Source organism: Tachysurus fulvidraco, chromosome 13, assembly GCF_022655615.1.
Source record: "Tachysurus fulvidraco isolate hzauxx_2018 chromosome 13, HZAU_PFXX_2.0, whole genome shotgun sequence".
NCBI lineage: Eukaryota > Metazoa > Chordata > Actinopteri > Siluriformes > Bagridae > Tachysurus > Tachysurus fulvidraco.
This window is the reverse complement of record NC_062530.1, coordinates 5028096-5042339: the sequence shown is the minus strand read 5'-3', so window position 1 is coordinate 5042339 and position 14244 is coordinate 5028096. Positions and strand designations below refer to the sequence as shown.

The window sequence follows — 14244 nt, the reverse complement described above, 5'->3', positions numbered from 1 at the left end:
ACTGAGTGTAGAGCATTCACTCAAAGCTGCATGTAATGCTTCAAAAATACAGATCTCTCACTCCTCCTGAACCCATGACTCACAGGTCAGGACTCTCCCCCTCATCCTTCCCACACACACACACACACACACACACATATTGTGTGTATACTGAGAGTAGGAGAGAAACTTACAGTGACTGAGTCATTTGCATGGTGTCGGTGTAAATGTGGTGTGAACCTCTGCACTGACTAGGATAGAAAGAGGAGAAAATGTCCATGTTTCTAAAATTTCCCAAAACTTTGCAATGTTTTAACAATAATACAGTAATACAGTAAAACAATAATAACTGTAACACCGTCGACAACTGCACAATACAATTGCATAATAATAATAATAATAATAATCATCATCATCATCATTATTATTATTACTACTATTATTATTATTATCATCATTATTATTATTATTATTAATAATCGTAGTGGTAGTAGTAGTAGTAGTAGTAGTAGTAGTAGTAGTAGTAGTTACAGTACAGTATAGTACTATTGTTTTGAATAATAATAAAGTGATTCAGTCAAGAAAATGGTTATTTATTTAAATAAATAACCGATGTGGTAGCCTAGTGGATAAGGTGTTGGACTACCTAATTGGACGGTTGTGATTTCAAATCCTAGCTCCACCAAGCTGCCACTGCTGGGCCCCTGAGCAAGGCCCTTAACCCTCAATTGCTCAGTTGTATACAAATAAGATAAAAATGCAAGTGGCTCTGAATAAGGGTGTCGTCCAAATGCTGGAAATCTTTTATTTATTTACTTACTTACTTACTTACTTACTTACTTACTTACTTACTTACTTACTTACTTACTTACTTACTTACTTACTTATTTATTTATTTATTATGCTTTGTTGCACAACTTAATCTGTACAGTATAAAACCTCAATATAGACATAACACTTGCTCTGACTTTCGCTTCTTTAAAAGTACAGGCTGAGTATAAACACACCTTTAAACTGACAGCTTATTATTCATTATCTTATTCTGTCAAATTTCTTCTTAACAATTATCAACTTATCCTTCTCAGTCGTGTCTCCTTAGGTGTTCTGTTCGGTTCCTTGCTCTAGCTTTTGTACCGCGTCCATCGTGTTGTGGCTACTTATTTGTATTGGTTTAATAATATTAATAATAATGCTATACACACTTCTGCACTTGAATTTGGCTGGATTTTAGTGCAATGCTGCTCGCTTTTCCTCATGAATGAAATGATTCTCAGTAATACCGACCATGTAACTAACTAGATTTTGCACTGACCTTTTTAGGCTTTCAGCTTCGACTTAATGCGTAGCCTACTTTAAGCCTCCTGCAGGTTCAGAGTTATGTAAAAGGATTTTTTGACGTTCACTACCATCTGCATACTTCCATTAATAACCAGCAAACCCACATCCTGAAATAGTCAAACCCATATCTAAAGATAGCCTTACCCATATCTATAGCAGTGGCCCACATACAATAACTGGGAGCTGTAACTCTGCAAGTTCTCAAATGTTACCAGGGTCCTGGGAAGTAGAGGCAAAAAATAATGGCCTGTTTTGACAAGCAATTAGGAGTAGTGCATTCCGTATACTGCGGATTAGACACTCTGTGGCAAAATCCGCACTGCCCAAACCAGCTGATGCCCGATGCCCATTACCCACTAACCTTCTGATGCTTACTTTGATTAGCTGGCTGTCGAGAGGCCTGTTATCGCACTTGTCACAATGGTGTTCTTTGTCTATTTATTTATACGTTGTTTTTTTTAATCATTATTTTTAAAGAATCTTCACAACCCACGCTAAGGTCTTGGATGAAGTGCAATTTTGAAGGTGAGATGAAAAAGAAGGAGTTGCATTCTTAACGAACACGCTGGCTGCTACTCCCATGTACTACATGATAATTAGCCGCTAACAGTCAGAAGGAGCTCTTCAAAGACCCAATTTATTTACACCAAAGCCAAGTGCGAGTGACGTATCTAACCAGGCCTAAGTCAAGCTCCCATACATGGTCTAAGAGCAGCATCTGTTTATTTCTCTCTCTCTTTCTCTCTCTCTCTCTCTCTATCCCTCTCTCATTCACTTAGAGAGAGTACCCCTCTCTAAAACTCATCAGAAAATGATTGAAAAACAGACAGAAGTGCATACTTTCTAGAAGGAGCATCCATAATCAACTAAAGACCTACTCCACATTTTGCACCGGCTGTAATGGAGTATCCCTGCCGCTCAGAAAAATATGGAGGATGATGAATTCCCCTCAGCGGGATATAATAAACAGTACAGAGGAAGAGTCAACAGAGTCCGCTCTGCTTGGGCATTGGAAAAAAAAAAAAAAGAATGAAATTGATTAGAGAAAGCCATCGAAAATTCTTGGAAGACAACAGGGATACGGTCGCTGGAATGCTGTTGGCAGGGATGGTATTTTGGAGTCAGCATGCGAAAAAAAAAAATATATCAGTATAATCATGTGGGGCTTCTAATTGCAGTGCATAAGATGTTCGGCTTTCAGTCGGAATTTGAGAATGATCACACACACACACACACACCTATAAGGCTGGATATCTTCTAAAGAAACTTTGCTTGATAAAACTTTGCTTTAATGTCTATTGGGAAATGACGTGTTGCTAGGAATGACACTCGATGGAAGGTGAATATGGAAACCCAAACTGCTTCTTCATTTATATACAGTAGCTGAGCAACTGTGGGTTAATTGGGCTCAAGGGCCTAGCAGTGACAGTTTGGTGAACCTGGGATTTGCACTCACAACCTTCTGATCAGTTGTCCAAGCCTTAACCACTGAGCTTCCGTGGTCCACAGTTACAGTTCAGCTTGTGGAGCATCTGCTGTGTATGTTTATAAAATATAAGAATAAGAGCGAGAGCATTAATAAAAATCAGGTTCTGGTTTCCAGCATCATATCTAGAGCTAAAAATAAGCAAATAAATCATGGATCCTCTCTGCTATGGTACAGTACACAGACTCCCAGGATTCCCACGATCGATACAGACTGTGTGAGCTTAACATATACGGCATAGTGGATATCGTTTCAGAGGTTCCAGTAGGTGTTACGTTCATAAATCAGTGTTGCCAATGCCATTTCGTAGCCGTCGTAGTCAGAGTGTCAACTGTCACTCTCGGTTCCAGCAGCCTGCACTCGCCCCAAGTGGTGGAAAAACGCCGCCTCCACTCTGACCCGCAATTACCCAACCCAATCATTGCAGATGGAGCTCAGCAGGAGTCACTCCAGACCACCACACACACACACACACACACACACACACATACACTCGACACAGCAAGGACACGAAGCTAAACATTTCACTGTAAAAAGAGGTCCCGGAAACCTCACACATCCTGCACCTTTAATTTCAGAAAGCATGTTGATTAAAAATAGAATAAATAAATAAATAGATAGATAGATAGATAGATAGATAGATAGATAGATAGATAGATAGATAGATAGATAGATAGATAGATAGATAGATAGATAGATAGATAGATAGATAAATAAATAAATGTTGAATTTCTAAAGGAGTTAACCTTAGTTCATCTTTGTCTAACCTGACAAACTTTTTGCAACAATTTCTTGCGTGTAACTAAAACATTAGTATTCCTTTGGCTCCAAGCTTCACATGTGGCCCCAAAAGCTCTTTGCATGCATCCTGGTGCCATATAATTTAGCTCACACTGTATGTAAGTATATTTGAGAGCCGGAGGATGAGGAGGATGAAAATGTTTATTTTCCAACTTGAATAATCCAGCTGCAATCTCTTCCATTTTTTTTTTTTTTGGGGGGGGGGTGTGTTCTGGGGCCAACAAAAGGATGTGATTTTTTAGTCTATAGACTGCAATTACAGTTGCAGGTCTTCATTGTGTGTTTCTTCCATTTAAAACACACTGTGTCCCTTTGCTAATGACTTGTTCCTGATGTGTTCATTCATCCTTTTTGCACTTAGGCAATCTGTTTACCCAATAATTTACTCCATAGCCTACCCACTCAGCTTGCCTCTTGAAGGCAAAAAAAAAAAAAAAAAGCTCAGGAATTTCATCCCATTGTAGCTCTGTTAAGCCCATCTGTGACCTAGAAAGCTTTCGTATCCTCTTTAAGCTTTTGGCGTTGTTATCTAGCTGAAATGGTGTTGGAGCTGCAGGCTGTGTTATAGCACGGGTGCAAGGGCAAAGCTGAATGCATGCTCATTTGTGTGATTTGGTTTTATCCTGGGAAAACACTGTACGCCGACGTGGTTGCCATGCTGAGTCGGGTTGTTAAAACAAGAATAAATGCAGCTGCGTAGATGGCCGTTTGAGGAAAACGTGACGCTGCTGGTCCTTATTTGTTTTTGTTTGGTTCGAGTAGATTAGGATAATGTTATTAAATTGAGCTTCATCTTGATTGACAGTTCACTTATTCCAGGCAAAATGTGTTATTGTGTTATGGTAGTAATTAACATTAAAAATAGAGTGAGTCATGACAGACCCGACGAGAAGGAAATTAGGTCACTGTTTTGATTGACAGAGGATTGTGATATAATTTTGGAACTACAAGACTGTATTTAGACCTTGTAAAAAGAAAAAAGATTTTTTTTTTGAACGTGGGAATAAAATGTTGCTCATAAAGTTGCCATATAATGTATCATCAGTTTATAAAACAATAACGTGTTCAGAAGTAAAACTGAATTAGATCCATGGACCTTCTTCTAGTATCAACTGGTGAAGAGAGTTCTGGCTGTGGAGCCAGCAAAGAAATTTGGACTGAACCAAGTAACTACTGTAGCAGAGCAGATCAATATCAGCAGATCAGATGGTTCTAAACTTGCTTACCTATGAGTTTCATACCGGTTCTTCAGTTTCCTCAGACATGAAACTGCCCCTAGGTTTGAATGTGTGTCCATAATGCCCTGTGATAGAATGCCACCTTGACTGGCATACAGTTCTTGGTGAAAGTGAATAAATAAACAAATGTATGCATGAGGTCTTTATTTTGTCACCTATACATACAGCACATTGAAAATCTTTCTCAGCATATCCGCACTTTGGTGGTTTGTGTCAGCCATGATGCAGCGCCCTTGGAGCAATGAGAGGTCAAGGGCCCAACAGTGGCAGCTTGACCAGTTGCACCAGTTGATAACCATCACTGCACCACGTACATGAAACTGTGTGTGGTAGCCTAGTGGTTAAGATGTTGGGCTACCAAGTTGCCACTGTTGGGTCCCTGAGCAAGGCCCTTACACCTTAAATTGCTTTGTATAAAAATTAGATAATATAAGTCGCTCTGGATAGGGGGCATCTGCTAGTACTGTAGGTTACACCAAAAAAGTGATGAGCTTTCCCATTTACAGCATTTAGCGCGCGTCCTTATCCAGAGCGACTTACATTTTTATCTCATTTTTATACAAAGCAATTGAGGGTTAAGGGCCTTGCTAAGGGGCCCAGCAATGGCAGCTTGGTGGACGTAGGAATCGAACTCACAACCTTCCAATTGGTAGGCCAACACCTTAACCACTAGGCTATCACATTATTCTTTGCACTTCTGCCATTTAACAGACACCGTTACTCAGAACGACTTACATTTTATTTCAATTTATATAAGTAAGCCTTGCCCAGGGGCCCACAGAATGGGCAGGTGGGTAGACCTGAGATTCAAACTCACAACCTGATAATCAGTAGTTATTTTGACAATCAGACAAAACACCTTAACCGATAAACAACCCTCTCATCTCATCTAAAACATGTTTAGATGAATAGAAAAAGATGATAAATGGACACAGATGTTGACACTAACCACTCATGTGAGCTTTTGTATTGTAGAAAGCATTTGTTTTTACAATTGTTCAATCCCAGTGATGCAGGAATTGGAAAATGTGTGGGATGTAGCTTCACGTGTCTGAGAGGAAGCACATGCTAGCTCTCAGTCTAGGTGGAAAAAAGAAGCACTTGCTAGGGGGTGGGAATTGGCATAAGAGCAAATTGTGGGGAAAATTACACGTTAGAGATGTATTGCAAACATATTACTACATATATTGCACAGTTTTGTGCAGCATAATTACACACATCTGAAAGTATCCACACTGTTCTGCTGGCGATCTTGCTTTACATCTTCATATATTTCTATATACTTTCTTCCCTTTCGCACTTGTATAGTTATAGTTTTTCTTTTAATTTGATTGGAATTCTAGCATATTCGGAGAAATTTATTTATTGTTATATATTTATCTTAATTTTTTTTAAATTATTATTCTGTATTTTACATTTTTTTATACTAATTGATTTATATTTTTATGACACGGACAGTTGAACAGCTTGCTGCTACGTACCGGACTGCGGATATGATAAATAACATTTTAATTTGAAATTAAAAATTGGAAAAATTCTAATTAAAATTTTATTTGTCACTATACATGTACACATTCTGATACGAAATGCTTTATCCACTTTCTGGGTCATAAAAATAAAATCAATACAAATAAAACTATACTAGAATTAGAATTCCAATGAAATTATAATTTTAAAAATTAGATTTTTTTCACCTATAGAAGTGAAAAGGGTAAGAAATATATGGAAAACTAAAAAGATGTAAATATGAGTGAAAATCAGTAGAACAATGACTATTAAGAATAAAACTATGCTAGATTTAATCTTGTTCTTAAAGGCAGGGTCTCCGTTGTTTGAAAGCCAATGTTGACATTTGAAATCACCAAAACAAACACGCCCCTAACCCAAATGGGTCCCACCCCTGTATTTATAGCTCCGCCCACACATACATACGTAACCCAGGCAACTAATGGATAGAAATGTGTCTTTATCATAGCTGAAGGGAAGAACAATACGATTACAGATAAACAAACAAGCAAAAATGACACAATAGCATAATCATGCAAATGACATAATATATTAGTTCTGTGTAACAAAGCAAAACCAACGTTACTCACCTATCAAGAAGGAAAAAAGCGCCTCGGTGTCTTAAGTAAAGTTGAATTTCCCGAGTCAATAACTCCTGAGCTAAAGCTGTTACTACACAAAACGCGGTTGTAGCTGCCTCTCTACATTACTACGATAGAAAAGAGGTGTTATTTGTGTAGTAACAACGTTTAGCTCAGGAGTTATTGACTCGGGAAACTCCAACCTGTGAATATGTGGCCAACTTCCTGCTCCTTCAGTTCTCTCCAGCGCTGGAAAGCTGATCCTATATTAACATGTCCTACTTCTTGCCTTATCGTAAGCCTTTCTTCGCTTTCTTTCTTTGTTTTTAATCCTCCATGTCAATGTTAAAACCGCTTTCTGCTAATGTCACACATGCGCACTGAACACTCTCTCCGCCACATATCGACAAGCTCCGCCCCTTACTGCTCATTGGCTACACGTTTGTTGTTTAAATATGTACTCACAAACTTTTATTCTCCATGCATCAAATTCACCACTCGTTTTTCTCGTCGGTTGAGTGCATGGTGCTAGACGTAAAGGGGTAATGTAAAAGTACAAAACAAAACACAGCCACGTGTCAAATCATCTTATTTATAGCCGTAAACGAAGCAGCCTTTTCGTTCACATGACTCCCATTTAAAGACGGTCGGCTCGACGTTCTAGACACTGACAAACAAAAACTATGAACCTCAATACTAATGAAACAATTGTCGCCACAAGCCAGCGAGATTTTCTCTGGCAGCCGATTGATGAATAAGCAATTCCCTGTTGATGCTCTTTGTTTGTCTTTTGACTGTTCTACAGTGTGTATGTGCATAAACTGTATGAAAAGCACATCGAGCGATGATAGACTCGGAGGAGACGAACGCACAGCGGCCCGTTCGTCTGTTAAATCAGTCAGAAAATCACGGATTTAACACATCGCTGAAAAGTCACTGATCGGTGATACATTGTGACTTATCTAATCGAATTGCTCTTTTAAAGCCACTTTTCTTGAGGAACAAATTCGGATTGTCCTTCCAAGAGCCAGCTCTTAGAGATTCTTTCCATAAAACGCTTTCCATAACTAACAAGACTGTTATCCAAAACTGAAAAATTAGAATGACGCACACGCAGACCTTTGTAATATTATTACTGTATTGTTTCTATTTACGTCAATACCTGCGGATTCTAAGAATGCTGAAACAAATAATAGAAATTGTGTAATAAAGGGCATCTAGAGGCAGCTGGATGTTCTGTACATTATATAGATAGATGAAACAATGAAGCTATACCTCATGGGACAAATCGCTACAAAACACATTTATTCATGCTTGATGTCATAACAGAAAACCGAAGAAAAGACTAAAATACCAAAAAATACATAAAGAACAAATGAATAAAGTGGTTAGGATGCTGAGCTTGGTGTGTCCCAAACCACATGCTTTTGCACTATTCTACACAATTTTGCAGTATAAATAATGTGTGTAGTGTTTTCACAGGTGAGAATTCAAAGTCCACTACAAATACCCGGATATTTATTTATTTATTTATTTATTTATTTATTTACTCAACTAAAATAATAATTTTAGTGCACTCAGCAATGGTACCTTTGGTTACGTAACGGAAAAGGGGCGGGGCTACCAGTCACTGACAATAGCTGAGAAAAAATTTTCAAGATAGTCGACAACATGCTGAAGGATAAACATACTCTTACAGTTTCGTATTATTATTTTTTAATTGATTTATTTAGTGGCATTTAAAAAAAATTCAGCTGGCAATGCGACTTTACATGCATTGATGGTGTTTTGCCTTCAAGTTAGCTCATCATTACATTCCCTCTGATTAAAACACAACGTTTTTCTTTGATAACGATGCACTCGTTTATTTTGCTCTTATCGGTGATATGTCGAAGTAAAGACAAACTGTGATGATAGTCCCAGCTTTTGATTCCTTTGATGATGACTGGTGTTATCTATGTATATATTTTTGTACTTACATTTTATCAATAACACCAAAGCACAATAGAGTAGAATATGGAAATAGGACAAGAGCAAAAGGGGATAAAACTAGGACAAAAAAGTTTGGGATTACTTAGTACATTTGTACCAAACTAGACACGGGTGAGAACAGTAATCGATAATTAAAGTGGTTAAGCCTAAACGACCCAAAATCTAAAGTAAACCAATTTAGAGGCTGTTCTATACATATAAATTGAATGACATTTAAACGTGCAAATGAAATTTGCCTAGGATATATTGCTCAGTGCCAGTTATTGATTTCTTTCTTTTTCTGTGCTAGGTGGTGGGTCAGATCGACAAGCTCACAGCGGACTTTGACTTCGACCCAGAGCCAGACGAATGGACAGTGGCAACGGCAAGCAGCACGTCGAGTAGTGAACGTGGCCTCACTGAGGCCTTCAGGCTCGACTTCCTCAGCCACGATGTGCTTTCCGACGCCTGGGATTTCTGCGGCTACCGCAAAACGGCTCGGGAAGAAGACGAGTTGCTGGAAGAGGAAGAGCCGGGAAGCTCGGCCTCAGCCACACCTACACCCACCGTCAACACATACTCGCAGATGAACGGTGGTCTCCCAATCCCCAACGGACCTCTTATGGTCACTCCAGACTCTTCCAGCGAGGAGGCATCGAGTTCCACGCACAGTCAGAAAACATCACGCACCTCCGGGCCGAGAGAACGGGTTCGCTTCAGCGACAAGGTCCTCTACCACGCGCTTTGCTGTGACGACGACGACGAAGACCTACCAGATGAGGAGGAAGGAGGAGAGGATGAAGATAAAGTGGACTGCGGGATGCCAGACACGGACAGCGAACCGAGCCCTTTGGCTTCTTCGCCTATCCCTCCTCTGTCCTCCTCCAAATGCTCAACCACTCTTCACAAATGGCGGGAAACCTCTTCGGCGGGACCGTCGCCCGTTAAAATGGCCATGCTCGGGCCACACACGCTGCCTAGAAAGGGTCCCTTAAAAACAGGCAGCAGGAAAAAACTGGTGCGAAACAGCAGCACTCAGACAGTATCAGACAAAAGCACGCAAACAGTATTGCCATACATCCCAGCGAAACAGAAAAGCAAGGAGCCCTGAGGAGACCTTCAACAGAAAACTCAAAGCGAAGCTGAAAGAATATTAGAGTGACTGTATACTATTTATTATCAAATACCTAGATACTAGATTAAGACACAAATTAATAAATGAATTACTAAATAAATAAATAATATATGGGAAAACAATCTGACAATCTTTGAAGTCATTCTACGGCTCAGGAAGGAAACAGGGGGCCAATCTGTAAAACATGGTGCCAGCTTGTGAGAAAAAGATCTCACATATTTATTTAATAATGCTCAAATATAAAGGTCCTCAACTACTGTGCCTGCTATGCATAATGAATCACTGCTTAAACGTCATAGTCGGTTCATTGGTGTCTACTGGGGTATTAATACTAAATTCGTGCATATTTATATTCAGATCTCAGAGGTAACAATAATAAAGGCGGAAGCCCCGTGGTAAGACTACATAAGCAGCATGCGTCTCATGGAGCTACACTAGACTCTTATACAATGTTTATTTCGATGGGTGTTTAAATATTCTCATTCATATATCATCGTAGATGTCTTATAGCGTTTTTTTTTATCGTCTCCCGCTTTTATCTTACGTCGTATGAAATTTTTAATTTTAGAAAAAAAATTCATATTCTTTAGATATCGTTTTGTTAAAAATGTGCTTTGGGCTTAAAGGCAAGTAATTGTGATTCAAAGCCAGTCAATACGGTATTCGGATATTCTGCGATCTCAGAGATCGAAGCTTTCAAAATGACCACAGATTTTCTGCAGGTTTGGGTCAAGACGCGTCGTGTGATGTCATCACAACACGCATTCAGCCAAAGCCATCTGAGATCCATGTGTGTCTCGAGTCTTAACATGAGCACAGCTGTCATAAAATGTGTCTTCAGTGGTAGGAGTTTAGAAGAAGAATCTTTTACTTGCAGTTTCACTAATTCAAGTAGATCTATTATAGATCTAAGTGCACAAAAAATCTCTCTCATTTTTTATTTATTTTCTTCCAATTGCTGCAACAAAATCAAGCATTTTTGACAACAACAATCAGGAAAAAAAAAAACTCCTGAAAGTCAAATCCTGTAGGGACTGCAAAGTGGTGGTCCAGATGTTACCGTATAACCCCATTTCAAACGTTTTTGCTCAAGAAAAGTCTGATAACCTTTAAGATGCAAATCGAATGCAAATTGCACCTAAAAAAAAAATCAACTTTAGTTCTGACTCTAAACTTTCCCAATATAAATATTGACATCTCTCTGGATCTCTTTGAATATGACCTAATTTGCACAACTCAGTATACTTTTTATGTGTTTAAATGTCATACTTAGCCGCCACCTAACAATACAGTACGGTGGTGTTAATGCCCACTGAACATACTGCAGTATATTATCCTGAGCACTGATAGAAGAAAAGCAAGCTGACCTTAGACCACTGCTGTTGCCCTTGATTTTTACAAACCATTCCAGCAATGAATTCCTTCATCTTCTGCTCAGTTTGAAAATGGTTAGAGGGCTGAAAAACTGTTTTTTTTTGAGTGCGTCCTCTCCTCTGTGACATTTAGCGAGTACCACCAACCCCCCACTCCACCGCCCTCTCCATGAAGTTGTAGGCCAAGGTTGTTGGGGGCGACGACTTGAAACCCTGAGCACAAAGCCGAGATGCAAAAGGTTATGTCTCTCCATTCGGAGGCCCAGTGGGAAGTCGTGACTCAATAGTACTGTGTTTTATTCACAGGGATGATGCCAATAGCGTCCGATCGATAGAGTTGGTTCAAGGCCCAGCGAGTGGGCTTCTACTCTGTGTGCTCAGAGATTCTTTAACAAAACCCACCTCTCTGTCAGAGAGTTTGGTATTTAATCTATGGGGAAAACGATCTGGAAGTGAGAACTAGTGGGATAGTGAGAAGAAGTGAGATACAGAGAGAGAAAAAGAGAGAGAAAGAGAGAGAAGCTGGGGAATACTATAAACGAAGGGCAAAGTAGACCTTTAAAATAGCTTTTGAAGACAGATTGGCCTTAATTACCCCCCCCCTCCCCAAACATGATAATTTTCTTCCAATCACCTAGTGCTGAATCATCTCCCAGGGGCAAGAGGAAGGTACTAGGTTCTCCCCAGTGATCTATAAGTATAAGCTCTATCTTAAAAGGTTTTATGCAAGCAGATTTCACTACTCAGCAGAAGTACAGGAGTGTCCTATCATTTGAGCCAAGCAACAATAACTGTTCTTAATTTAATCAGATTGAATAAAAAAAAAAATATCCCACCAGATTTCCATTGCAAGCTGTGGCTTATTAATTGGAACACAATGTGTAAACTCCTTGAGCCACCATGGCTCCCATGTGATCATTTCTAAAGAAAATCTTTGCTACTCCCACTTATACTGCCATGCAAAGCTGAGAGTATGTTTGGGATTCACATGGAGCACAATTGGGAGCTCTGTAATACTCATTAACCAATAAGATAGCATAGAACATCCAGGAAACTTCCAAACTGACCATTAAAGCTTCAAATTCTGTGTATTATAGTCGGATTTTGTTTAGAACTTACCTAGAAACAAACATCTCGAAATCAAATACACAATTCAACAGGGGCAGTCGTGGCCTAATGGTTAGAGAGTCTGATTCGTAACCCAAAGGTTGTGGGTTCGAGTCTTGGGTCGGCCACGGTGTGTGTGCACTTCGGATGGGTTAAATGCAGAGAACAAATTCTGAGTATGGGTCACCATACTTAGCCTTATGTCACTTCACTTTCACGGATTGTAAATAATTATGATGGATATGAATCAGTAATATTTCAAATTCAGTGTTTGGCAGCGAAATGTCCACTGGCAATTAGAAGGCAGTTATCCATAAGGTTATACTTACAGTATTATTCAAGTAACACTGAAGTACTAGTTATTGTATTGTTAGTTATCCCACTTAGTTATGTATCACATAGAATGTAATGTTATACTGAGTCTACATTATATGTATTACACAGAATAATAAGTATGTGATGCAACTACAGTGTTCCTTCATTCATACTTAGTAACTGCCTGGTCAAGGTCAGCTTTAGTCAGGTTTTGTGTATATGTTATATATATGTTATACATATATATACTTATATATATATATATATATATATATATATATATATATATATATATATATATATATATATATATATATTATTTATTTATTTATTTATGGGGGGTGTTGCAAAAAAACCTTTGAGTGCAGGGTTATAAATAAATAAATAAGAGTCCAGTGCAAATCTCGAATTGAAACAAATTATGAATCGTCAGAGCCAAACCATGCTGACAGTCCTGACATTTCCTCTTCTGTTTTTTTTTTCTCCTTCCCATTTTCCAGTTTCTCTGGTGACAAAGTAGTATGGTTTATTAAATAAATAAATAAATAAATAAACAAACAAATAAACCTTCAGGTTTAGGCCATGTCCAAATTAGGATGCAGATTCCTCCAAATTCCTAAATTGTTGTTTTTCAATTTCAAGAAGTAAGTGAGAGAAAACAAAAAATTGTATGCAAAATGAAGAAATGTTTTTAAAATATTCGATCAGCCTTTGAAGGCTTATTTGGATATTTCTCTATGGCTTTAAGAAACTCTTTAAAACATATCTAATGTATTTCCACCTCTGCTGATTTGTGTAGTGCAGGTTAATCCTAAAGGACATGTTAAATGTGTTTACCATGAAGTCGTGCAAAGGAAAAAAAATGAGTCTGATGTACATCTGCAGCACACAATTTTCTTGCATCTAGGAATATAGGTTTTCTAAAGTGTACAGATGAAAGAGCCAAGTGACCGACTGCACAATTTACCATCTTGATGAAATACCAAACACTGTTTATGTAGTCACGGTGACAAGAAAACGTGATAATCTTTTAGCGTAAATTGAATATGGGGCTTCGGCAGACACGAGCAAAGCTGCCACAGAGGTAGACATTTTGCTTACATTTCCATTTGTCTTGTGCGTTTAATGTCAGAGACGCTCTGGGAGAAGTGTGCATCGAATAACAATCAAAAAAAATCACACCCAGCTGTTCTGCCTGTCATTTCTTCAGTTAGATTGAGGACCAATAGGTCAGCAGAGGCATTAACATGAACAAACAAAGCGGTAGCACTGGCGCACAGAAAGCGCATCAATCACTGTGAATGGAAACAAGGCCAGACTCTAAAAGCCTTGCTTCGGCCACTCGTTACGCCCATCCATGTTTTATTTACTGATTGCTTTTGATTTTTTTTTCATCTGGGACTGTATTCATGAA

At 38.7% G+C, this 14244-nt stretch overlaps 1 protein-coding gene across 1 annotated transcript in view; it reads left to right on the top strand.

The window, feature by feature from the left end:
- The window catches only part of insyn1 (inhibitory synaptic factor 1), a 91946-nt gene extending 81769 nt beyond the window's left edge, over nucleotides 1-10177 (top strand). Inside the window, exon 4 of the mRNA XM_027147707.2 lies at nucleotides 9211-10177. Coding sequence (XP_027003508.1) covers nucleotides 9211-10011 — 801 coding nt within the window. The 3' untranslated portion in view covers nucleotides 10012-10177. The remainder of the gene's footprint in view (nucleotides 1-9210) is intronic.
- The last annotated feature ends 4067 nt before the right edge of the window (nucleotides 10178-14244 follow it).